This window comes from Armigeres subalbatus, chromosome 1 (genome assembly GCF_024139115.2).
Source record: "Armigeres subalbatus isolate Guangzhou_Male chromosome 1, GZ_Asu_2, whole genome shotgun sequence".
Lineage (NCBI taxonomy): Eukaryota > Metazoa > Arthropoda > Insecta > Diptera > Culicidae > Armigeres > Armigeres subalbatus.
In genome coordinates this window covers 90,767,260-90,794,743 of record NC_085139.1, presented here as the reverse complement: position 1 = coordinate 90,794,743, position 27,484 = coordinate 90,767,260, and the positions used below count along the sequence as shown (strand labels likewise).

The 27,484-nt window shown below is 41.2% G+C and overlaps 2 protein-coding genes across 2 annotated transcripts in view; both read right to left on the bottom strand.

The window, feature by feature from the left end:
• The window catches only part of LOC134202093 (matrix metalloproteinase-2-like), a 32,204-nt gene extending 21,612 nt beyond the window's left edge, over positions 1-10,592 (bottom strand). The window contains exons 1-2 of the mRNA XM_062677171.1: positions 10,296-10,592; positions 10,053-10,205 (exon numbers count right to left, since the gene is read on the bottom strand). Of these exons, the coding sequence (XP_062533155.1) occupies positions 10,053-10,205; positions 10,296-10,475 (333 nt within the window). The 5' untranslated portion in view covers positions 10,476-10,592. The remainder of the gene's footprint in view (positions 1-10,052; positions 10,206-10,295) is intronic.
• Positions 10,593-15,912: 5,320 nt separating this feature from the next.
• Positions 15,913-16,539, bottom strand: LOC134206343 (uncharacterized). The gene is made up of 2 exons (XM_062682047.1): positions 16,184-16,539; positions 15,913-16,120 (listed from the first exon to the last, which is right to left on the bottom strand). The coding sequence occupies exons 1-2, from the start codon at positions 16,537-16,539 to the stop codon at positions 15,913-15,915; spliced, it is 564 nt and encodes a 187-aa protein (XP_062538031.1).
• Positions 16,540-27,484: the final 10,945 nt, after the last annotated feature.

The following is a 27,484-nucleotide window of genomic DNA, read 5'->3' as shown; positions in this document are numbered from 1 at the left end:
AAGGCCATCCAAAACGTTCTTAAGTTCAGGTCGTCAGATCTACAATCAAGTAGAAGCGCAATGCTTGTTTCAAATCAAGCTCAGGTTATCCTGCCCAGTTCAAAGAAATCAAATGACCACCATCAGAAATCAAATGAATCACCATAACATTGTGCAAGAATAAACTTTGATGCTTACACAACACTACGTTAAAATTTTTATAATACATACGCTAACACAGTACACGAATAAATTGTCATTTTAGGCTTCGCGCAAAGTTGATTTTTGCATTGATAAAATCAATTCTTATTTGCACACATTTTCCCTTTTTTCGGTGAATTTGATTCGCAGGAGACCATAGCAATACAATGAAAGTAATCACATTCAATTTGTAGTGGTTTGTACCATGAAAGCAAATAATTCTAGCATGATTTTTGAAAACGTCGTAGGGGAAGTGCACCGGCTTTGGCCACCTTAGTGCCTAATTTGGCCAACCCTGAAAAATACACATTTATCCAAAATAATCGATTAGTTAAAAGTAGCGTAGAAGCGTGAGAGATATATCTCTTGTTGGAACTAATAAAACCCTCGCGAATTGCTTTATTTTTATAGTTATTCGCAAAATTGGCCAAATTAGGAACATGGCCAAATCCGGTACAGTTCCCCTATGTCCAAATGAGAGAGTCTCTTATATCACGCTCTCTTTCACTAATATCGAAGCCAGCACAGAGAACAGACATGGATGCTCGAACAAAATTTTGTTAAAAATGTGTGTAAAGATTTAAATCGTACCTCAGCGCCGCCAACGCAGGCTGCCCGACATAAAAACTCAATCTCACTAAGTGATGGCGTTGGCATACACTACATGAACAATGTACACGGCAAATTTTAATCGTATTCATCAGCACACTAGCACCGCGCAACGGAGGCATAACGACATACTTTAAAATGACCAGTACAAACTTTTACACAAACACGCGAATGAAGATGAACGTCTGTTCTCTGTGAAGCCAGTTTTGCATTTACAGTGATCGTTCGCTAATTGGGGCACGACCTCACCCCAACTAGCGAATGCCGTTCGCTAATTGGGGCATTTTGACAAGCGTCAATGTTGTTTTCTTTTTGTATTGAACAAAGGAAAATTTTACGCGCCAGAAAATATCGATTCGAAAAATATTCTGACGTTTAGCTGCTTTTTAATTGGGTTTCGCCCCAATTAACGAACCTCCAACTAAAAAGCGCCCCAACTAGATAAAACCCAATTAGCGAACGTTCACTGTATTACAACATTTCCACCTCAGCACGCTAGACAAAGCTATTTTCTTCAGATCTCGGTGAAAAAATCCGATGTAAATGTTAGTATAGCTTCAATAACCGAAAGAGAAGTAAACAAAGAGAGCCTCTCTTTTCGACTTACGACGTTTTCAAAAATCACGCGAGAGTTTAAAGATTTTACACTTACCCCTGGAATCAAACACTGCAGTGCACTGTGGGGGAAGTGGATAATGTTCAGATCACGCAAATTTTTCCTTCTCTCCAGAGTTTATTTCGATAGCTGTGTATCTCAATATGTTCCTTCTTTGATATCATGGTGTTTTCATTGGTTATTGGGCTAATATAAATAATAAAACGCCCGATTAATCCACCTATCGGTATTGATGCTTTTCACATGCTTTACATATTTAAAAAAAATGTATTAGAAAGATAAAATCAGGTAAATATATTCTATAATTCGCATTCATTTATATTTATAACAAGTTTCGCCGTTGAATACATTTTTTTTTGCGAACAAATTAGTTAGGGAAAGTGCTTAAAAATTGATGATAATTTAATACGTGTTTTGTGCAAACACGTACATACAAACAGGCACACACAGACATCATCACAATTCGTTAAACTGAACCGATTAGTCTATAATCCTGTAAATCCCATTTTTCCTATGAAGAGTTCATCTTTGGGGCGAACATACAGATTTTACGTAAACTTAATGTTCGTGAAGGCAAAACCAGCCCTCCACTAGCTATCACAAGAATTGATTGGAGATCTATTCCGTTAATACAACGTAAAGCCTGTCCACGTTAAATTTCGGACACTTGAACAATGTCCAATTGATTTTTCCCCTTTTATCAATTCGAGAGAAAGCTAAAGGGTTCATTCACAAATTACATAACGCTTAAATTGACCATTTTCAACCCCCACCCACCCCATCGTAACGTTTTTTTTATGGAAGGGATTAAAAATTTGTATAGGCCGTAACGCTCAGACAGATACCCTCCCACCCCTATTGCGTTATGTAATTTGTGAATGGGCCCAAAACATGCTGAAAGCAGCACCTAAAGCGAAGAGATTCGGCTGTCATGTAAATTTATCGCCTCAGTGGCTAGAGAAAATTTTCAAAAGTCGCATTGGATGAGGGGTGTCCAAGATTTAACGTGGACAGGCTTTATTAAAAAAAATCCTGCAGATTATCCTTAACACTCTTCAAGAACACGAGAGGTCCATCTTCTTCTTCTTCATTGGTATTACATCCCCCACTGGGACATTGTCGCATCGCAGCTTAGTGTTCATTAAGCACTTCCACAGGATTGCATAACATTTCACCGAAATCTATTTCGCGGAATTCCTTTTCGCGGTTGAACATTTCGCGGAATAACATTTGACGGTTTGTACCTTTTCGCGGAATATTAATAATAATAGCCTTTGTCCATTCAGCATTTCCAGAATTATTACCTGCAAGGTTTCTAAGCCATGTTACCATTTTTTTTTACATTCGTTTAACACGAGATTAACACGTTGAAACTTTTATACCTAAAAAGTCGAAAAAAATTATTTTGATAAATTTCCTAGACCGGCTCAGAAGTTGAACCCAGCCTTCTTCAGCATAGTCTTGCTTGGCAGCCTCGCATCTTCCCGCTAAGGAAGGCCTCCCAGAATATGTAGAACTAGTTTTCAAAATTTCCCTTGTACCGGGCAAATACATCCATTTAAAGAAGGCATTATTAAGTATATTCGACTTATACCGGGCAGATGCGTCCATTTATAGAAGACGTTACTCCTGCCTTCGCCTTATACCGGGCAGACGCGTTCTTTTAAAGAGGACATTATCAACTCCTTTCGCCTTATACCGGGCAGATGCATTCATTTAAATAAGGCATTACCCCTCCCTTCGCCTTATATCAAGCAGACGCGTTCTTTTAAAGAAGGCACAGGGGGGGAGTAAGCCTGTCATCCACGAACAAATCAAGACAAAATTTTCAAAACGACTTATCTGCTTTTGTAAACAAAGATTCAAACGACGATTTGACGAATCTGATAGCTCACCCACGCAAACCAACACCATCAATAGGTAGGGGAAGGATTCCGCTACCTGTTGATGGTGTTGGTTTGCGTGGGAGAGGTATCAGATTCGTCAAATTGTCGTTTGAATCTTTGTTTACAAAAGCAGATAAGTCGTTTTGAAAATTTTGTCTTGAAATCAAGCCTACCTAAGATGTATTATCCGGGCCTCGCCGCTTGGGAAAGGCGGGCCGCCCTGGGCCACCCCGCTTGGCAAGTGTAACATTTTTCGAACTGGAATCTTGTAGGATATTGGTTAAGGGTTCATTCACAAATTACATAACGCAAAAATTGACCATTTCCAACCCCCACCCACCCCCATGTAATGTTTTTTGTATGAACGGGTTCTGAAATTTGTATGAGCCGTAACGCTCTGATAGGTACCCTCCCACCCCCTAAAGCGTTATGTAATTTGTGAATGGGCCCTAACCTACACTACTGCTGACTAACGAAAAAAATGTGGGATTGTTTATTTACATTTGCTTCATACTACATGCAGAGGGGGCGCGATGCACCGCATATTACCCCCCTGAGAAGGCATTATCTCCGCCTTATATCAGGGAGATGCATCCATTTAAAGAAAGCGTTACCCCACTTCTAGGATAGGATGTGACAACTCAATTGAGACTGCCTTGTTGTTTTTTAGTCGGTTGCTCTGACGAGGTGGTCGCCAGTGCAACCAAAGTAATTTGGTACAAAATTTTCCGAATATCATATTTCAAAACATGATGTTTTTCTTTCCGTTCCATCCATTATTTATGTGAGAAAAGCGAAAGACTAGCAGAGAGAACTTTTCGCTAATGAAAATATGACTTTGAGATCGAAAATGACGGAAAGGTGAATGATAATGTTTAAAATCAACAGTTTTAAGCCTTTTCAACCCTTGAGAATAATTTGAATGGCGTCTGCAGTTCAAAATAAAATAATTTTTTTATCAAAAAACTTGAACTCAAACATTTACGTATTTTGCTTAATATCAACTTTACAAACCTGCAACACGGCCAAACTCAATATGGTGTAAGAAAGGTGAGGTGATTCATTTGGTGTATTACACAGCCATTTGAAAGTAGTAGTTCGTCGTTTCTTTCGCGTCTTAGCAACCTTCTCAACTACATGACGACGGCTGACGTCACAGAGTTTGTTATAAAATTTTCTTCGATTTCCCCTCCTAGATTTCCCCTAACAGCGCACCATCGTATCAAGGGCAACCAGCATTTTGTTATCCAAACAATAACATGGAAAATATTTAGCGGTGAGGCAAGTTCATTATATTCCAAATAATGTTTGATCTTATTACAGATAACTGAGCGAGTGACTGAGGATATCGATAATATTAAACATCTTGTTATTTCCCTTGTTGCCCAGAAAGCAAAACATGTATGATAATGTGGAATTTGTTATTAAATACTGAAAAGTGTTGAAAACCGTATGCCTCGTGGATAATGGCAGAAGTGCGTGTATAGAATGCTTTGTAATTTGAGCAGTGAATTGCTATAATTTGAGAAGATTATTATTAATTTGCTGATGCGGTTCTCATTTTGCTCCTACACAAATATTTTCATAATTTTGCGGGCCACAAACAATCCGGCAAAACATGTTTTCTTGAACATGGCCCATAAACGTTCATGGAAGGATGGAACGGTGTGACGTCACATACTTTCCCCTGAAACTATGTTTATTTTTTCAGCTTACTAATACCACCAAGTATGGACTTCCTCCACACCTTCTTTTTACCATCTTGGGCCAAACTAACAACATGCTGCCCTACGAAACACGCGCCGCCACCAATCGAAGTAATCGATTGTCATTTTCAACCAATCAGCAACCGATACGATTGTGACAGCAAATCGGTACGATTTTTACTGACTACTTAGCACATCCAGTTTGAATTTTCCGGGGAAAACTTTTGTGCGGGCTTAAATAATTAAATTATGTCGGGTTCGGGTCGAGTACGGGTTTACGAATGCAAAAATTCTTGGGTTTGTATTAAATCTAAAAAATTGCTCGGATTGCATGCTATTAAGCAGAAATTGGTAAATATTTGAATGATAATAATTCCAAGGGCGTAGCCAAGGGGGGGCAGGGGGGGGCCGTTGCCCCCCCCTAAATAGTGGAAAGATTGAACGGGTACTGAAATGAATTCCCTCAAACATGTGCATTTACGATCCAATCATATACAGAAATAGGTGGTTGAAATTCAAAAGATTCCCAAAACTTATTAGGGCATCCAGGATTCATAATATATGAAAGTTCAAAACAACTCGAAACACTTCGGGCTCAAAAATTCTCCTTGAAATCCTTCTAGAAGCTCCCCTGGGAACTTCTGAATTCCTCCGGAAAGTTATCCACAAATTCCTCTGCAAATCGTTCGAAAATCCTTCTCATATAATTGTAATTCCTCCTTATCTAAAAACCCCCCATTAAATTTAGCTCCACAATTTCACTTGCAAATCTATAAGAAATTCCTTCGGAAATTCTTCTAGGAACTTCTCCGGGCATTCCTCTCGGAACTCTTCCTTTAATTCCTCCGGGATTACTTCCAGGAAATTTTCCGGGAATACCTCCGAACATTCAATAGCGAAATCATCTAGCATTCCAATCTGGAATTCTTTTCGCAATTACTTCAGAATATCCTTCAAGAAATCCTCTAGAAATATCTTCATGAATTTCTCCTGGAATTCGTCCAAGTATTTCCCCAGAAATTCTTACAGGTATTTTTTCGGGAGTTTCTTTAGGTACCGTCAACTGGGGGGAAGATGATCATTGAGGTGAAGATGATCATTTGATGTGTCAGTCAAAAGTGCCAAATTTTTTTATGAAACGGTAGTCAACAATATTCTGCGTTCAAGTAATGTTTCCGCTAGGTAGAAATCCGAGTTTTTCGATTATAATCATGAAAATGTATTTTGTGGAAGAAAGAGAGAGATAGTCATAAATGACGCTATTTTCGTTTCAAATATTGACTTCGTAGACTTCTTTACGAAGTAAATTCAACATTCATACAAATAACCTAGTGTATTTTGACTACTAGGTCATAATGATTTTAGTAGAGCTGTCTTGATCAACTTCACCCCAAACCAGATTACTCAAAAAATGTGTGATAATTTAATTTATTTTAATAAATGCGAACGCATTTCAGAAAACTAAAGTTGTTGATTATTGCAACGTATAGCAGTACATGTTTTAAAAATATTTGTTTCGATTTAAAATGTAAACACACATTGTTATTGCATGTTTTATCTTAAAAATGATCATCTTCCCCCCAGTTGACGGTACTTCTCGAGGAATTCCTTCAGGAATTTCTCCGAGAGATTTTCCGCGGAAGTGTACTAGAATTCCTTTCAGATTTCACTCGGAAATTACTCGGATATCTGCCAAGAGTTCTTCCAGAAATTTAATCGGAACAATCCGTAGGGATTTTCTTCAGCAATTCATCTGGGAATACTTTCAGGATTTCATCTGGGAATTTCTGCATTAATTCCTCCTGGTATTTTTCTGGGAATTCCTTCAGAAATTTTTTCGGAAATTCCTTTAGGAACTTCTTTAAGAATTATTTCAGGACTTCCATGTGGGAATTCCTCCGGAAGTGCTTGTGGGAGTTCCTCCGGGAGTTCTTCCAGGAGTTTTTCCAAGAAATTCTCCGGTAATACCTCCAGGAACTTTACAGGGAATTCCTTCAGAAATATTTTTTCTCTTCCTCAATGGTATTCCACCGGATGTTCCTCTGAAGTTCCACCAGTAGTTCCTTCGGGAATTCAATCAGGCTTTCTTCCAGGAATTCATTTAGCATTTCTTTAGGCATTTATCTACAAATTCCTCCAGAAGTTCCTCGGAGAATTTCTCTGGGAGTTCTTACGGGAATTCCTCCGGGAGGTTCTTTTAAGAATTCTTCCAGGAGTTCCTCCTGGAATTCTTACGGAAGTTCCTTTGGGAGTTCATCCTAGAATTCTTACGAGAGTTTCTCCAGGATTTTCTCCGGAAATTCTTCCTATAGTTCTTCAATAAATTCCTCCAGAAGTTCCACCGGCAGTTCCTCCGAGAATTCCTCTGATAATTTCTCCGGAAATTCCTATAGAAAATCCTCTGGGAGTTCCTCCGGAAATTACTCTGGGAGTTCCTCCGGGAGTTCCTTTTCAGAGAAACACCCGGATAAACTGCCGGTGAAACTCCCGGAGGGATTCTCGTAGAAACTGCTGGTGGATCTCCCGGAGGAATTCCCGAAGGAACTGCCGGAGGAGCTCCCGTAAGAACTCCTGGAGGAATTTCGGGAGGAACTCCTAGAAGAATTCCTAGAGGACCTCCCGGATGAGCTCCCAGAGAAATTATCGGAGGAACTTCGGGAGGAATTTCCAGCTTAATTTCTGAAGAAAGCCTAAATGATTTCCTGAAAAAAAGCCTGAATAATTTCCTGGAATAGCTTCTGGTGGAACTCCCGGAGGAATTTCCGGAGAAACTCCCGGATGAATTGCTGGTGGAATTCCCGGAAGAACTCTCGAAGGAATTTTCTGGAAGAATTTCTGAAGAAACTCCCGGGAGAATTTTCAAAGGAACCCCGGGGAAACTACCAGAAGCATTCTCGGAAACAAGAGAATTCATCTTATAGACAAATCTCGTCTAGCTGAAACCTTTGTTTGAGGTTTGTAGCTGGACCATCATCATCATCAGAGGACCTCCCGGAGAATTCCCTGAGGAGCTCGCAGAGAAATTCTCGGAGGAGCTTTTGGTGGAAAATAAATATATAAATTCCTGAAGAAGCCTAAATAAATTCCAATTCTGCCGAAATTCCCGGAAGAATTTTCAGAGAAACTGCCGATAGAACTACCGGAATAATTCTCAAAGGAAATCCTAGAGAAATTCTTGGTGGAAATGCCGGTGGAATTCCTGGAAGAATTCCAGGAGGAATTTTCGGAGAAACTCCTAGAGGATCTCCCAGTGGAAATCTTGAAGTTTCCACCGGAATTCTTTCAGGATTTCATTGCGAATTAATCTAGGAATTCCTCCGAAAATTCCATAGTTGATTTCATTGTCGGTATAATTTCTGTATAAATTTCCAGTGCAATTCCTGGAGAAATTCTTTGAAATTTTCACAAGAAATTATTCGAAACAAATCACGGAAAATTTTATGGAATTTACACAAGAAATTCGAAGATTTTTCGTTAAATTCTCAGGAATGCTTACTGGCAATTCTGCGGAATTTCCACGGAATATTCTTATTCTTAAAAATTATGGGAAACAACACGAAATTATTTGATTTATTGTAGGGAATTCTGTAGAACTTATAAAGAAGTTCGTGAAGATTTTCTTGGAGTAAATAATGGTGGAATTTTCGGATCAATTCCCGGCAAAATTTATAGTGGAATTCCTGAAGACAATGCCGAAGAAGTTGCTGGAGGCATTCCTAAAGAATACCTGATAGAATTTCGGATAGAATGCCAGGAGCAATTGTCGAAGGAATTCCTGGAGAAAGCTTGCATATTGATTTTTCTGCCTATTTTATAATGAATATTATTTCAGAGAGAATTTGTTTAGAAATTCAGATGTATGGTTCTAGTTTTCTTTAACTTATGGAAGAATGCAGGATTTTTATAATAATTGTTACAGCCGATTTTATATTCTTTCTGAATACTAAGTTCGTTAATATTTTTCTCACTTCATTTAAACATATCTGATGAGCAATAAATCACGCATTTTTAAATCCATTATTGTTTTAATCATTATTGTTTATATTTGGTTTGGATTTGGTTTCATGTGTTAATATTCGTGTATTTTTATAAAACTACTATAAAAGCACGATTTAGAAGACCAAAAAGTTGGCCCCCCCCTTCTCGAAATCCTGGCTACGCCCATGAATAATTCTAACTGAATTCGGCCAAATGACATTCCGCGGAATGATTTTCGGTGAAAAGGTACATTCCGCGAAATGTCTTTCGGAAAAAAGGTGCATTCGTCGAAATGTGTTTCGGAGAGTTGATACATTCCGCGGAATGTCGCACCACGAAAAAAAATTCCGCGGAATGTTTTTCGGCAAAATAGTATACAACCCTTCCACAGTTATTAACTGCGAGGTTTCTAAGCCAAGCCAAGTTACCATTTCTGCATTCGTATATCATGAGGCTAACACGATGATACTTTTATGCCCAGGGAAGTCGGGACAATTTCCAATCCGAAAATTGTCTAGACCGGCACCGGGAATCGAATCCAGCCATCCTCAGCATGGTCTTGCTTTGTAGCCGCGCATCTTACCGCACGGCTAAGGAGGGCCTGCATTAAAACATTAAATGAGATCCATTGAACGCACTTCATTGCATAAAAATCCAATTTTAAGGTTCCCCCAAACACACGCGATGCGAAAGTCGCGACGCGATTCTATCGCTTGGCGACAGCGATTCTGTCGCCATTGGTATGGAAGCGTAAATAGAACATTGCCGGCAGCGACCGAACGATAGAATCGCGGCGACTAGTTGTCGCCGTCGCGGCGATGAAATCGCTTAGGTCTGGGGAAGCCTGTATTCTCTTCACTTTTTCATTTTTGGACCGTTTATTTTGTTTGGAATGAACTAAAATTTATCATAATGGATCTACGGGAGCTCTATCTCGGCTTTTTCCTAAATGTTCCCGAAAGCTCCCAAGCATTCTCAACCAGATGGATTAGGCGAATAAATGTGATATTCAAAGGACAGCTGATGGTTTTCATCCACCCGGAAAAAAACATCCCAGCAAAAGTTGTGTCTACTCACTCGAACTGTTCGCGGATCAAGCATCCCCGTTTCAGGCAGCGCTCCGTACCGTTGAATACTTTTAATCGCCATAACAACCGCTTCCTCGCTGTAAAGAGCTTCGGCCTGGATCGGGCCCTTCTCCAGATAACCGTAGCGCCGCATGAACTCGAACTGCGGTCATGTCCGTCGAAACAAAGAGTAAACAATACCCAACTATGATTAAAACTTTGATTCAAAAGACCGCCGAGGTGTCTTACGCACCATCTCCTTCGTGGGAACCTGATGGAAGGCGGAGGTTCGAACCGATTCCCACTGGGCTGGAGCTCCCTGGAGCGGAATGGTGGCCAGGCAGCATAAAATTAGCACCCCTAGTAAGAGGGCGACCGGCGATGATGAAGCAACGCTGGGTCGCCTTTTCGGTGCCATCCGATGGCTCCACATCAGATTATCAGCACGCAACAAGTTGGATTGTGTCGCGGTTCGTTACGCGCCGAGAAATGAATGACGGACGGAGTGCGCAAGAATATGTTTCCCACAAGAACCGCATAATCAGACTGATGATGGAATAATTATTACCGCGCCGATTGAATGCTAATCTACATTTTATGCGCAATGGGTAACCCGAGGAAAAAAGTGGAGTGCAATCGACACTTAGCTTACTGTCAGTATACTGGTCTTAAGGAATTATTAGAGGCCAAGTCAAATCTTGAAGATAGGGTTTTATAGTAAAGGACTTATCATTCGAAAACAAAATCAACACGATATCTATAAATTCAGATGTTTTCATCTGTTTGCCAAAACCAAAGTTTTTACTCGGCCATGATACTGAACAACGAGAGAAACTGCCATTCAGAGACTTTCCTTTCTCTCAGAAAAGCGGTCTTTTTGGTGCACAAAAGCCGTTTCATTCTGCGTGAGAGTAAATGATAATTATTCATGTATTTGCGCGCAATTATCGCTGGAGATGACAACGAAAACAGTTGGGTAGGCGCCATGCCGCCAGTCCATAATCGTGGCGGTTCGCACGAGACAATCGCGGACGCGTGTCTTTCACTTTTGCTTTTATATTTAATTATCTCATGGCGCACTTGATTGTGTTGAAATCTTATATATAAAAATGAAATGGTCTGTGTTCGTATCCGCATAACTCGAAAACGGCTGGATGGATTTTTTTCATTTCTTCCGCAGAATCATTCGTTATAGTTTCCGACGGGTTTATATAATATTTCCTAATGTAAAAATTACGAGTAAAGTTGAGCAAATCATGAAAAACTAAAATTGTGATTCCTATGCGAACTTTGCATGGGCAGTTCGGAATGCACATTCTCGCCTACTATGCAGGACAACGTCTGCCGGGTCGACTAGTAAATAATATATTCAGCACGTCGAAGTATAGATCTGTTCCCTTGGTTACGTTGAACCGTCGCGTCGCAGCTGTTTTTGCCATTCTCAAGCAACAAAGTTGTGAACTGAAAGAAATACTATCGCTACAAATATGGTCGGAGCTTTGTTAATCCACACTGGGCGCCAATGAAAATTCCGGGTTTTTAGTGGTATTATTACATATCTGGAATCTATTATGAAAACTGAGCCTAAATCCAAAATTTCACGAGTTTTGGTGTACGAAAACTACTTTAAATCAATCTCGAAAATCCTTATAATTCCGCGTATCAAACACTCCTAACTTAATTTTAGTATAGCCGTCAACCTGTGAGCTAACTGCCAAGCAGACAAATTTTCATATGATTTCAAAATGGATTTTAAACACCAAATTTAGGGTCTATGAGTTTGAAAAAAATGTGTTGTAGCGCAGAAAAGGTGTTCTATCGTATGTATAAAAAAGTCAAAAGTGGGTAAGGGTAAGACTCCTATTAATCGCCTTGACCCAGTCTTCTGATCTGCTGAAAGCCGTTAAAATTCGAGTATTTTCAGAATTGTGTGAAAAAACTTAAACTTTAACAGTGAGCGATTTGTGCTTACTGTACCGCCCACAATGGCAGGTTTGAAATGAATTGATAGTCCCACCTTGCATTCGAAATATTGTCCCAAGCTAATAGGCCGAAGCAGGTTACTCCATGTGCCAACTGCAGTCGCCCAGACGGTTGCACCGTATCTAAGTACCGACGTAGATATGCTGGTTAGTAGTCTAATATTGCAAACTTCGTCTATGCACTTCTGCAACGTGGTACGAAATGTTGCCTAGAACGCTGTTCTAAAAACCTTATTTTGGATACCATCTAGTACTGGATCTAGTCTAGTTTTAGGCTGGTTGCCTTCGGGTAATTCATTCTCCTACTTTGTATCTTTCTCTATGTTCGAGCGCGAACTATGCCTGATTTCGAAGGACTTTCTTCGCTGCCTTAGCAGTCACCGAAAAGCACTAAGTCCGGTATAAAACACACGCGGGAGTACTGACCAGGGGGCTTGGGTCAGGAAAACGCTTCAGGCCTCAAGAAGCTCGTCCACCTTTTCACTAATACACTTGATACATAATATCACCAAAATTTCCACCACGAAGAGAGCAATTACTACTGCAATAAATTAGCTTCCCAATACATTTGACCGTGATAATATGTTGAACTAATCGCAAAGAAGAACACCGAGATCGGCCGTTTTCTATCGCTTGTAATTCTGGACTGAGGGTATTAAAGCAATATACAATTTGTACACATTTTCTCTGTGTAGTTTTGGATGGTTGTGGTTGTTGAAGACATCGCATCGGTTTAGTAATCGCTCCGCCGTAGATCCTCACAGTTGACCGGGAACAAAAAAGAAGACCAGGTAGATCAAACGACTTGGCTTGAAAGGAATGCAACTGCAATTACCTGTGCTAAGCGCAGGTGCGCTCCGAGCAAGTTCTCCCTTGCGGGTTGCTTTACATGGAACGACAGTTTTAGATGCTTGGATGTGGGGACGGCAATAGACCGATCTTGGCTACGGCACGAATGATGTCCTTCCCCAGGCCGGTGCGTAGAGTTACGACGAGGACGACCCCGTCCTTGCCCGGGTGCAGCTTCATAATACGCCCGAGAGGCCAGCTAGCAGGAAGGATGTTATCTTCCTTCACGACGGAGATGCGGCCCACTTCAACGGTGACCGGGGGATTGCAGCCTTTTGTTGCCCACGACTGCAGCTGTTGAAGGTACTCCGGGTACCAGCGGGCCCAGATGTTCTGGAGATGCTTCTGGACCACGTCGTAATCCAGATCGGACGGTTCACTCGGCATCGGAGTCTGCGGACGGTAATTTAGGCACATTTCGACCTGTGTCAGAAGAGTCAACATCTGTTCGTAGGCAATGTTGATGTTGCCTACTGTTTTCAGGAGGTGCTTCTTCGCAGGAGGTGCAGCTCGACGATTCTTCCTCTTCGAGCAACCACACGACGGAGGGCTGCCAGGAAAGCAGCTGTAGTGAGGTCGCTAACAAGCTCGCTGTGAACGGCTCTCGTGGCGAAGCAAACGAAAATTGCCACGTAAGCTTTGGTTGGAGCACGATTGCGGACGGTTGCCTTAAGCAGGAATGGTCCACAGTAGTCGACTCCACATACGGAGAATGGACGAGTTGGTGAGACTCACGATGCCGGAAGATCTGCTGTGCTCTGCTGGACTAGTGTGGGCTTGCTACGAAAGCAAGTGTGGCAATGGTGGAAAACGGATTTGGGCAAATTTCTGCAGCCAAGAATTCAAAACTTCTGGCGCAGTGTGGCTAGCAGGAGTTGCGGCCCTGCGTGCAGTAGCTTCAAGTGAAAGAAACTAGCCAGCAGAGTCGACAGCGGGTGTTTGGCAGAGAGTACGATAGGATGCTTGACGTAATCGGAGAGTGTGGCGTTCCGTAGCCGGCCACCGACGCGAATAATGCGATTTTCGTTGATGTATGGTTTCAGCCACTTCATGGTGGATGATTTGATGACTGGTTCACTGCTCGATAGGTGAGAGATCTTTGCAGGAAACGACTGTTGTTGAGCTAGCCGACACCGATGAAGTTCAGTCCTCAAATTATTGTTGTTATTGATACACTTGGAGTGCTGTCAAAAATCGACTTTTAAAATATTCGGAGGAAATTGATCCCTCTCCAATAACTTGCTTAGATAAAATTAGAAAGGTGCTTTAAGATTTTCAATTATTTTTCCTTCAAAATACGCGAAATTTTCGAATTGCTGTGCGTATACATGAACGATGTTTGTTATTGAATTCGACAGCACATGCAATTTTAAAATTTGGGGAGACTTGATCCCCTTTCTACGCAATGAATATTTTTGTGCTAACTGCAGTCGCCCAGGCGGTTCATATTTTTTTGAATTTTTCGCTAAATTTATGTATGGGTGCCTAATGGGGGATCGAGTGTCCCCATATTGAGGCAATAACTTCAAAACCGAAGGCGCGCACTCTTTGTCGCCATTTCAAATTTATTTGGCGCAAATTTAAAATAATTGACGGCTTTTCAAAAGGATAAGTTTCTTTATAAAATTCAGACAAGAACTCGATCATTTCGCTAAGTGAACGGCTGGTGATGAGAAGTGTTTGCGCGTAGATTACGAAGTTTTTCAATACTTTAAGTTGATTTTGGATCATTCCCGAGAGTGCGTCCCCGTACGTCGCACATAGGAGTACGCAGAATAAAACCGTGGCCAAAACTATGTCAATCATTTAATTGTCTGTAAATGCATTCAATATACACAGCAAAGTGTATTTTTTCGTTTTTATGCTTTTTGCATACATAGCAGTGCAGTATGACCACTGGCGGCGTCAGTTATTGTTATTTGATAAATCATCACTTGGCGCAAGAACGCTGCCTTTGAAAACTACAGCGTGCTTGCGACGAGCGGTGCCCACCTCTGAATCCGTCATTGAGTATGATCTTTCTTATTTTATTCTTCATTCTTTGATTATCATTACTTACAAAATTTTTAGCCTCACTCTTTTTTGGAAGCAAAACATAATTTATGTGAGCTTTGTCGTTCAAAACCAAGAATATTTATCTGTTTGACTAGCTTTTTAGCAAACTTCATTTTATTAAAATACAAATAAGTCACGATTGCGTGAGGATGCGTGAAATGTGTTTTGTGGAGCTTTTTAAGGAAACTCCAATCTTTCCAACGCTGAAAATTTTGTTGCTTGGACGGATTTGGAACCTTATTAAAAGTTTAATTTTGTAAAACATATTATTGTAAAAAAGGTAGAAAAAAGCTAGCAAATAATATCATGATTATGCATCACCTGAAAACGGTTTCAGATCAAATCATGCTTGAAAACGTTTTACATACTCTCATCATTGATACCTATATTGATTTTCATCTTCAAAATCACTAATAACCAAGAAAAACACGATAAAAAAGGGGACATTTTTTATGCACAATTGCTATTAAACTTGCATTGAAATTATAGTGAAGTTTTGACAGTCAGCATTGCTTACAAGTATTCAATATGGTTTCAAAAATACCTTGGCAAATTAGTATTACTATTTGAGAGTTCAAAAACGAAAAATAATATGGAAATATCTAATTTTTATTTTTGACTTTTGGCCAGGATTTGGGCTGAAATACTCCTAAGTGCGTCGTCAATAATCGTACGTAGGACCGAACCCGAACCGATGGTTAGTAGTCTTCCTTTTAGTCGGTGAACCGAAAAGGTACGCGGAGCCAGGCCGGGTCGTGTGACTGGTTGGTAACGGCCGGTTGTTGTGGCAGTAGTGATCACGTAATACGGTGCAGGGATGCCGCCGAAACCAGTAACACCAGTCGTTGGTGACAGGTTTCAAAATGTCTGGAGAATGAAAATACCAGGTAGCCTTGTCAGGGTTACAGTAAGGGATTGAAACCGCAATTACCTGCTGGATTCCCGTGCTGGTCTCGGGCAGATTTCGGCGTGCTCTACCAGGTCTCATTCTTCAGAATCCAGATGATTGTTCTCCGGCATTGGTAGAATTGCAATCTTTGCGACAGGATGAACGACTGCTTCGGTTGTTGGAGTTTTCAGGGTGACGACACGAACCACTCCGTCTTTGCCCGGATGAACCTTGGTGTGGTCCTTCCGAGCGGCCATTGGATAGGTGGCAAGTTGTCGTCCTTGATAACCACCACGGTACCTGCTGAAATGATGACTGGTGGTTTGCGTTTCGTTGCTCGAGATTGGAGCTGCTGGAGGTACTCACCGAGACCAAATCCGTTGGAATCGTTTCTGGGTCAACTCAAAGTGGGTCAGACGGTTGTCCGGGATATCGCACAGATTGTAATCCGGGACGGCTTGAAGGCTTGTTCCGACCAGGAAATGTCCTGGGGTCAAAACTTCCAGATCTGCTGGGTCGGTTGGAATGAGAACTAGGGGTCTAGAGTAAAGGCATTTCTCTATCTGTGCCAATAGAGTACACATGTCCTCATAGGTGATATTGGCATGGCCGATTTCGGGCAACAGGTGGTTTTCGGCAGGTTTGACGACTGCCTCCCACAGACCGCCAAAGTGTGGGTGCGGGGAGGGATGAACCACCAAACGACTTCGTTTATCGCGCATCAGTCTTGAATCTGCTTCCGATCGACTTGGTTAGTCTTCAGCATCTCGTAGATTCTGCGTAGTTCATCTGCTGCACCCTTGAAGGCGGTGCCATTATCGCTATGGATTTCACTCATTCTTCCACGGCGAGCGACGAAACGGCGGAGGGCGGACATAAAGGCCGTCGTAGACAAATCGGAAACGAGTTCAATGTGAACGGCACGGGTAGCGAAAGATACAATAATGGGTGTGTATATGTACGGCCTGGTTGGTGCCCGGTTGCGAATCGGGGACTTAATATACACGGGGCCACAGTAGTCGATTCCGCATAGGGTGAATGGCTTCGACGGCGTGACTCACATGGTCGGTAGATCAGCTATACTCTGTTGCAACAGGACAGGTTTGATACGGAAGCACTTATGGCTTATGTGGTACGTGCGGCGAACAAGGTTTCGCCCACCAATGATCCAGTACTTCTGGCGAATTGTGGCGAGCATCAGCTGCGGACCAGCGTGGAGTAGAACTTGGTGATAGTGCTTGGCTAGCAGAGCGGATGTTTGGACGAGAGAACAACCGGATGCTTTACTTCTTCAGAGACGGTGGCATTCCCGAGTCTCCCACCGATACGGATGATGCCTTCCTTGTCGACTTTCGGTTTCAGCCATTTCAATGATGTCGATGATGGGACACGTTCTCCGGAGCAAATGTTGGACAAATCTTCCAGAAATAATTCACGTTGGGCTAAATGGCACAGAGCGATATCTGCTTCGTGATAGTCAGCAGAGGTCAAGGACTCGAACGGTAAGATGGTTGTCTTTTCAGAAGCTGCTTTCGGAGCATGAAATATCGCATCCAGTATGCGATGGATTGGCGAAGTTTCCTGAACTACCGACTGAAGAGCTGATCAGAAAATTGAGCATCGAAGGTGACTGTCATGGCCACTGTAGTTTTGGATTCGGACATCCAGCAAGGATCTAGAGATGGCATTTCGCTAGCTGGCCACTACGATGGTGGCAATTCCGGTCCAGTCCACCACAGCAAATGTTTCTTGATGTCGACCGGATCAACGTCACGAGAGAGATGATCAGCTGGGTTGAAAGCACCGGAAACATGGTTCCAATGGCAGAATTGTGTAGCTTCTTGGATCATAGCCACTCGATTTGCTACAAACGTTTTCCAGCGGCACGCTACGGACCCCAACCAGCGGAGGACAGTGGATGAATCTCTCCACAGGAAAACTTCAGCGGGCTTCGGTATGGATTTATCAACTTTCTTGAAGAGTACTAAATTAATGATTTCGTGTGTGTTACTTCTACATGAATTATTTATTATTTATTTATTCAGACTAAGGCCGAAGTGGCCTGTGCGGTATATAAGAGTCTTCTCCATTCGGCTCGGTCCATGGCTACACTTCTACATGAAGTTAAACGATTTACAATGATATGGAAATGCTAATATCATCTTCCAAACTTGGACGTACATTTAACGTACGTTTAACGCTAATACTGCACCACACAGCTCCAGACGTGCGATGATTTGTGGTTTGGCCAATGGAGCAACCTTGGACTTGAATGTTAGCAACTGAACACGAGTAACTCACACGAGTAACTCATTCCCAGCTTTAGCTCATAGCGAGGAATCCCACTGCCCACTGACCAGCAGCTGGCCCTACTCCATTCGTGTTTGAAATGAATTTGGATGAGTGAATATATCTTTTCAACTAAATAAAAATTATTATGAATAATATCATCTGGCATCACGTTTTCGTGGAACGGGCATATTTTTGTTTACGTCGCATTTTCTACAAAGGTTCTGGGATCTCGAGTCTGTTGAAGTCCACTGAAGAAAATCATTGTGAAGAATTGTTTTCCGCTACCACCACTCGCGAATCGTCGGGTCGTTACGTCGTTTCCTTACCACTTACCCGTGATCCGCTCGTCACTCTCGGTGAATCTCAATCAATCGCTGAACGCCGTTTCCTGAGCCTTGAAAGACAACTTGAGCGAGATCCAGAGCCACCAAGGAGGTCTACTGTCGCTTCATGGAAGATTACGAACGACTAAACCACACGGTGAGACTCGTAGATCCAGTAGACGAAACCCGGCCGCACTGCTACCTTCCGCACCATCCGGTGTTCAAAGAATTCAGCACCACCAGTCAGATTCGAGTTGTCTTTGATGCTTCATGCGAGACATTATTTGAGTTTTCTGTGAATGACATGCAGTTAGTTGGACCAGTTGTTCAGGAAGATCTACTGTCGATCCGCCTACGTTTCTGTAGCCACCAGATTGCACTCGTTGCCGATGTCGAATAGATGAATCGCCAAATACTGTTGCATCCTCGCTTCCGTCGATATCAGCTCGTGTTTTGGCGTCCCCATCCAAGTCAACCGATCGCTACTTACGAGCTGCAAACTGTGACGTATGGTTTTGCATCCGCACCATTCTTGACAACCCTCCAACAAATCCGAAGAATACCCAGTTGCAGCACCGAAGGTTCAGAAGGATTTCCTCTCTGGGTTTGATGATTTTGAATCCGCCATCCAAGTCCGCCAAGAAATATCCGCCATGTTGGCATCAGCGGGATTTCCGTTGAAGAAGTGGGCATCAAACTCGCCTGAAGTCCTGAAGCCGATATTCCTGCCGAAGACACCCAGTCCGTTTCCACACTCGGACAAATCTGGGAACCAAAGTCCAATATGATGGCATTCAACGTCCAACTGCCACTGCCGGCAGCCGAAAGATTATGTCGTATATCGCACAGATTTTCGATCCACTTGGCCTGGTGGGACCAACAATTGTCGGCGCCAAGCTGTTCATGCAGCGTTTATGGGCACTGAAGACTGATGCCGGAGATCCGTATGAGTGGGATCGTCCTCTGCTGACAAGCCTGCAACACGAGTGGAAACAACACCACGGTACTCTTGATACCGTCGCCACCATCCGCCTTTCCCGCTCCTTGGTGGCTCTGGATCTCGCTCAAGTTGTCTTTCAAGGCTCAGGAAACGGCGTTTGGCGATTGATTAAGATTCACCGAGTGTGACGAGCGGATCGCGGGTGAGTGGTAAGGAAACGACGTAACGCCCCGACGATTCCCGAGTGGTGGTAGCGGAAAACAATTCTTCACAATGATTTTCTTCAGTGGACTTCAACAGACTCGAGATCCCAGAACCTTTGTAGAAAATGCGACGTAAACAAAAATATGCCCGTTCCACGACAACGTGATGCCAGATGATATTATTCATAATAATTGTTATTTGAATGAAAGGATATATTCACTCATCCAAATTCATTCCAAACACGAATGGAGTAGGGCCAGCTGCTGGTCAGTGGGCAGTGGGATTCCGCGCTATGAGCTAAAGCTGGGAAAGAGTTTTGGTGAGATGGTACTTCAGTTCGCTGCATGTGTGCAGGGTGTCGGCTGCCTGAAAAAATAACCTGTGATAATTGTCAGGGAATTTTTGTCAATCTGGTAAAATCAGGGAATTCTCGGGGTAATCAGGGAAATCAGAGTGTTCGTTTATTTTAAGGTTTAAATTAGGAGTCGAAAATACACGTCTTAATGCTAGAATAAATAGGGCGTATACTAAAAGGCATAAGCTGTTAAACAATTCGCCTCACAACAACTGAAGAAGAAGCAGCCTTTACGTTTTTCTGTCGTTGATTATACTTCAAGCCAAGATGAAGCATAGAATTTGTTTCTGGTGGGCCTAAATACTGACTACATACGCAAAGTTTATATGCATAACTAATTTATCGCCAGTTTAATTCATTTCTGAAAATCCTGAAGGCGCTTAGAAATCACATCGGGAATCCTTCAGAATTCTTTCGAAAATCTCTTCAGATTATCCTTCGAGAATGTCTTCAAAAAATCCTCAAGAAATGCTTTCAGCAATTTCACTTGTCATAAGACGAGTGTTGTAAAACGGTTTCGCAGTTCGGTTTTCCCGTAACTCGACTGGAAAAATAAATGTTTATTCAACCGATAACTAAAGCAGTAACTCATTTTCAACTTACAAATTAGTTTCCTAACTATCCGAGCAATCCAATGTGCATGCCAGCTCTAGTTTCTGAGGTTAGGTCAGCTATTAACATAATGTTTCATTTATGAGTTTGACTCTTTAACTTTAACTATTTAATAGTATATACTTACATATCCGTAATTATTAGGTACTAATTTAGGACGTAAGTTCACTTTCGTTTAATTGATCAATCGAATTCACTGTAATTTTAGGAATAAATCATAGGGACATATTTATCGCATGTTTGTACATAGTTTTAAGTTGCATGACCTCATTAGAATAAGTAGTATAATTATAGTTGCTTTACTTCATTAGCACAACCAAAAATAAGAAAACTACTGACCTCAAAAATAGTATAGTATAGTAATAGGATTATTAAATTGAACAATATAGAATTAATTAATTGTATAAAACAGCAGCTATTCCGCCAAACCTAACTTTCACATAGGAGTGTGTTCATTTGTTTTGCTGATGTCACTGTTAGATCTGCCAACAATTCAACGATGCGCGTGGATATTACGCGCCGCTTCACTGCACTGCAGATCCAAAGGGCCTATCTCTCGTATTTCGCAACAACGAGAGTTTGTACAATCCCCTTGAATTCCACCACTAAATTGTATCTTGACAGATACGTATTTCGACCTCAACAGTAAGGCCGTCTTCAGTGTCTTGTACTTGACTCGACTTACGAGACACTGAAGACGACCTTACTGTTGAGGTCGAAATACGTATCTGTCAAGATACAATTAAGTGGTGGAATTCAAGGGGATTGTACAAACTTGTCTTATGACAAGTGAAGACATTCCACTAAAAAGCTCAAAATAATTTTCTTATCAAAATGCTTTCAGCAATCCTCCAGGAAATTTCATTGAAATACCTCCAGGAATTTCTTCGGGATTCCTCCAGGAAATTCATCTACAAATAAATCAGAAAATTCCTCCAGCGATTCCTTTTTAAAATCCTCTGTAAATTTCTCTGGAAGTTTTTCCTCCAAGTTTTTCTTTTAGAACTTCACTACGTAGATCTTTTGGATTTTGCAGAAACTCTCAACGTATGTGCCAGATTTATTTATTTCATTGAAACTTTTGATTATCAACGTTAAACTATTGAAAATTTGAATGAACCGTTTCAAAGCTTTATCGCCAAAAAGCACATAGCGCATTTCATTTCTCATTGTGAAAAGTGAAAAGTGCGAAGTGAACAATGATAAAAAAGGAGTACGCGAAGAGAAGTGCGAAGTAAAAAATTTGACGTATGACGTAATGACATTTTCCGACAAACGACGTTTTCAGTTATACGTCATTTTCGACTTTATGATCCGTTCAGCCAAATGACCCTTTCTTTCATACAACCATTTCTTTCGTGCCTGCTATTCAACATCGTTTTGGAGGTAGTAATACGAAGGGCCGGGATTGACACGAGTGGTGGTACAATTTTTACGAAGTCCGATGAGCTGTTTGGTTTCGTCGACGACATTGATATTATGGCACGTAACTTTTAGATGATGGAGGAAGACTAGTTTAGACTGAAAAGGGAAGTTAAGAGGATTGGACTGGTGACCTGACATTGAAACGTCGAAGACGATGTAGGGTTACTGTTCCTGGACTTCATCTCATAGCTCCGATATTGGTCCTACGAAAAACAAAGCAATGAAAAGGTATTTGATTTGTTTATTATTTTTGTGATTTTTTTCAGCAGTGAGTATGCATGTTAGCAAAAAGAAGCGATGAAATTGGTGCCGTATTTATTTGTTTCGCGATGGGATGTATATATGTACAGTGAGATTGAAAACGGAACAGTTACCCTACATAATAGGAAGAGGTTCAAGAGAGGACGATGTACGCCACCCATCACGAGTTTGTATCGGTGGAGACGAAATCGGGGTGGTTGAAGAATTCGTGTACTTGGGGTCACTGATGACCTCCGATAACCATACCAGCAGAGAAGATACATCATTGCAGGACACCGTACGTACTTTGGACTCCGCCGTACCAAACTGAATATCAGATCGATCAGGTGGAAGACAATATGCGGACCCTCCGCAGACTGCATAGCTAGCAACATACAGCCATGGACCGAGCTGAATAGAGACGACTGTTAGACACGCTTAAAAGATACAAATTAATTAACGTATTTCACTTTTTTCGAGAATACCCAAGAAACCAAAAGTTCGGATTAGACTTGAGGATTGAACTAAGAAGTTCACATTTAGTTCGAATATAGCTCCATTGTTCATAAACCGAACTTAACTCTCAATTAATACTATTAATGAACTTGAAAGTTCAAAAAAGTTGCTTATTCCTCTTCATCTGAACTTTAAAGTTCACGTTATGCCACTTAAATTATTGTTCAAGTACTAACTGTACCTACTTCTAATCAGCTTGAAAATCAATATTATGCGAACTATAAAGTTCGCACCATGCTACTTTGGAACTTGTTCCGAACTTCTAATATCAAGTTCCACGATACCAAAACCAAACTTGTTGTCAGCACAAAAGTTCACAAAATATTTTTTTTCACTTCACAAGTACAACAAAAAAAAATCTGAACTTGTAGGAACTTGAGCATAGACACACTGCTATAAAAACAAAACAAAGTCAAACTGTTCAAAGCCCCCTATCAGGTCCACATGAACTTTTTATAAATTTTCAAGTTGAAAATCAAGCTCCATTCGAACTTTTTAATTCAGAATTAGTTCGGTATGAACTTTTTGTGACATAAAGTTAACACTTAGTGCCACCTTGGCATTATACGAACTTTCTAGTTCACATTTTATCCTAATTGAACCTATGGTGAACTTTGAGACAAGTGTCATATATGAAATCAACTCATGAAGTAAAATTTTGCCACTTTACATGTCGATCGTATGGAGCAGTGGTACGCATCCCGGATTATAGGAGGAGGACTGAAGCTCAATACTTGTGGTAGTCACGTGGAGTCTCGTATCCTAAATAAGAACAGCATCTACAGTCTAGCGAAAAATTATTGAAAAAAAAATATTAAAATAAGTAGTTCTTCCAGTACATCGCCTTGTGGTTTTTATTTTATTTTGTAAACTACACTTTAAGTTCATTGTCTAGCAGAACAGCAAACTATACAGGACTTTTTGTGAACTTTGATGTCCACTTTAGAATAATATGACCAGATAAATTTTGTGTGAGCGCGGGACAAAAAAAAGTTCAAAGTTCAATATGTTTTAGAAATGCACTCAGCACTTATTAATAAACCGAAGGTTTAGTTTGCTAGCTGTTCGATAAACGGTAGCTCATTTTAGAAGTCAAAGCTTTCTTCAAACGTTGAATGTGCAGCGCAATGTAGCTGTCATTGAGTTTCACGTCGTTTTCAAGTTTAGCGGTTCCCTGTATGTAAACTGTAAAACTGTTGCAACTTTAAAATTGCAGTTAAAGGACTTTCAGCTGTTGAACGTCTTTTTATTGAAGTCTCGGAGACCCAGAGTGTTGTATAACAATCGACTCAGCTCGACGAACTGAGCACATGTCTGTTTGTCCGTGTGTATGTATGTGTGTGCACAAAAGCTAAGTAAAACATTAGACAACTTTTCATATAGAAATCCTGAACCGATTTTCTCGCAACAAGTTGCATTCGAAAGGTAGTAAGAGCTTGTAGATCACTATCAAATTTTGTGACGATCGGCCGTTGGGCTCAAAAGTTGTTAAGAAAATGGTTCATTGAACCCTTGATTGAACCATATAAGGTTGGTGTCTTGGCTAAATGCGAGAAAGGCAGTATCACTTTTCGGTGAATTAAGTTGGGTTTTTTAAATTCTATTCTGGTTGAAGCTTCCGCCTCCAGGAATATGATCCACGGTTTTGCTCCAATTTATTTCCAAACGGGTGAGACTGAATAGATTTCGGCTCAGAATACCGTCCTATTTCAAATTACCTGGAGACCAAAATCCTGCCTCAAATTTTCCCGAAATGTGAGGCTACCTTGAACACAATATTCTTTTTTAGAGCACTTTTTTGCATCAAGTTATTCGACGCAACTGTCGGATCTATTACTATTGATAACCAATATTAACACTCTGCAGGTCGATCTTCCAACTGGGGTAAATTTTCCGCGACATTTTGGTCGGCATGACATTTAAATGGAGGGGGATTTTGGACATTCCTTGTCAAAATCCAAGCAATCAAGATCCCCAGGGTATAAGCAACAATCGATATGAAACTGAAATTTTTTTGTGGTTAAAGTTTCGTTAGCTACGAGCGGTCTTTGGTACCCAGTAATAAAATCGTCGCTTCAGTACGTAATCTATTGATACCCCCTTTAGAACAATGTTTAGCACTGCTATCATAGCAACATTTTCGTAAGTTGCCTAATCTCAAACAACGAGCTCCATCGTCGTTGTCACCAGAGGCCGATAGCAACAGAAATTAGGGATCGGAAGTGGGGCTGGGTCGGCCACACTCTACGTAGGGGCGGAAACGAAATCTGTAAACAAGCAATAGACTGGAACCCAGCGGGACATCGCAGCAGAGGCAGACCCAGAGGCTCATGGCGACGAAGCCTCAATAAAGAAATAAAAGAAGTCGACCGAAATCAGACCGCATCGTGCTTTCGTGCTGTGCGGTTCTTTCTCTCTTTGCGGAAGGAAGTTTTTAATACTACCCGAAGCTATTTTAATTTCAACGGTGCTTCTTAGCGCTATTTGTACCCACTGATCCCGTTACGATCTTTGCAAGGACCCGTGCCTTTGTTTTACGTTGGACCCGTTTGCGGAAGTAAAATTCCGACAAGCGGTGGTAATCCTGCAGGGACACCGTTCTGGGAAAAAACCTCTTAGAAGGTCACGTCTCCACGCTCAGCCATGAGCATTAATAAAAACAAGAGGAAGGGGGAGTCTCTGAATTCTCCACTTCCTTCAAAGAAACAAGGTTTCAAGACCATCCTGCCTAAGCGCGGAAAAAATAGAAGGAAGCTGGAGAATTCAGATATTCCTTCTAACTCTAATATCGGAAATAATTATTCTCCAATCGAACTGAGCAATCAGTTCGATTTGATTAATGATGAAATTGAGCAAATCGAATATACCTCTAGCCCAGGTGATTCGATTCATGCGAAAAAGCAAAGGATTCCGCCAATTGTGGTATCTGTTGCCGAGTTTTCTGGCTTCCGGAATGAGATTTTGAGTAACCTTCAGGGGATCAAGGTTTCATTTCAGATTGCTAGGAAGGGTGACTGCCGCGTTTTGCCGGGATCCTTTGACGATCGCAAACGTCTTCTTCAGTATTTAACTGAGAAGCGCCATAAATTCTTCACATACGACGACAAAACTGAGCGATTGTTCAAAGTCGTCTTGAAAGGTCTCCCAGTGTTGATAAATCACTGGATGAGATTAAAATTGAAATTTTTCAATTACTTGGATTTTCACCAGTCCAAGTAATTAAGATGAAAAAAGAAATCACACTCTGGTACTTCCCAGAGGGCATTTCTCAAGAATTTTATTTAGTTCATTTTAACAAAAGTGAACTAAATAATATAAAAGTTTGGAAAAGGCCTGTATTATGTCCCATGTCCGTGTTACATGGTAACATTTCCGCAGGCCTGGGGGAAATTTTAAAACCCCACCCAGTGCCGTAAGTGCCAAAAGTGGGGTCATGGAACCAAACATTGTCACATGGATGCTAAATGCATGATTTGTGGTGGAACCTCTCACGCCAAGGACGCATGTCCTGTGAGAGAAGATTCCAATAAATTTAAATGTGCAAATTGTGGGGGCAATCATAAATCCAATTTCTGGGAATGCCCTTCACGCAAAAAAGTTTTGAATTCCCCTGCAAAATTGATGACGGAAAATTCCAATCGGATCCCAGATTCGACGGGTAGAAATTTTTCAAACACTCAAATTTCGAAACCGGTTACCGGTCGAGCAATTCATACCCACCACAATTCACAAACAAATTTTGCCGCTCGTCAACGGGTAGCAAGCACTTCAGTAAATTCCAATTTTTCCAATGTACCTACGTATGCAAACATCGCTACTGGTAGACAAAATTTCTCTTCTCAAAATGAGGTTTATACCCATGTCCCAACGGAAAATAATGGTCATGTTGCCGATTCAGGTAGCATGACTGCTTCCGATTTTGATTTTTTAACTGAACAATTGCATAACATGATTGATGCAATGTTCAAAGCAAATACCATACCAGAAGCTGTTCAGGTTGGTATAAAGTACACACAAAAAAATGTTATCGGACTCCGTTTTAATGGATCTAAATAATTGTGTGAATGTTCTAAATTGGAATGCCCGCTCTCTAAAGGGTAAGGAAGATGAATTATTCAACTTCCTACCAGTTCATAATGTGCATATTGCCATTATAACTGAAACCTATGTAAAACCAGGACTCTCCATTAAAAGAGATCCAAATTATTTTATCTACAGAAATGATCGTCTTGACAGCGCCTGTGGTGGGGTGGCCATTGTCATTAATAGACGTATCAAACATAAATTATTTTCTTCGTTTGAAACCAAAGTTTTTGAAACCTTGGGAGTTTCTGTTGAATCAAATTTTGGTCAATTTTCCTTCATTGCAGCCTATTTGCCTTTTCAATGCAATGGGCAGCAAAAGAATTTGTTGAAAGCTGATCTTCAAATTCTGACTCGCAACAAATCAAAATTCTTTGTAATTGGTGACTTCAATGCCAAACACCGTTCATGGAATAATGCTCAAAGCAATTCCAACGGCAACATTTTATTTGAAGATTGTTCGGCGGGATATTATACTATTCGATATCCCAATGGCCCAACTTGTTTTTCATCCACTCGAAATCCTTCGACAATTGATTTGGTTTTAACGGTTTCAAGTCAGCTGTGTGGCCAATTGGTAACTCATGCTGACTTTGACTCTGATCACCTTCCTGTGACATTTGAAATCTCACAAGAAGCCATTTTTAATCCAATCAGCTCTACTTTCAATTATCATA

Excerpts from the sequence above, each read along its gene's own strand:
- LOC134206343 (XM_062682047.1), bottom strand. The coding sequence starts at position 16,539 with ATGCGCGATAAACGAAGTCGTTTGGTGGTTCATCCCTCCCCGCACCCA. Across the intron at positions 16,121-16,183 it reads TTCCAACGGATTTGGTCTCG|CAGGTACCGTGGTGGTTATC; the intron begins GTGAGTACCTCC and ends TCATCATTTCAG.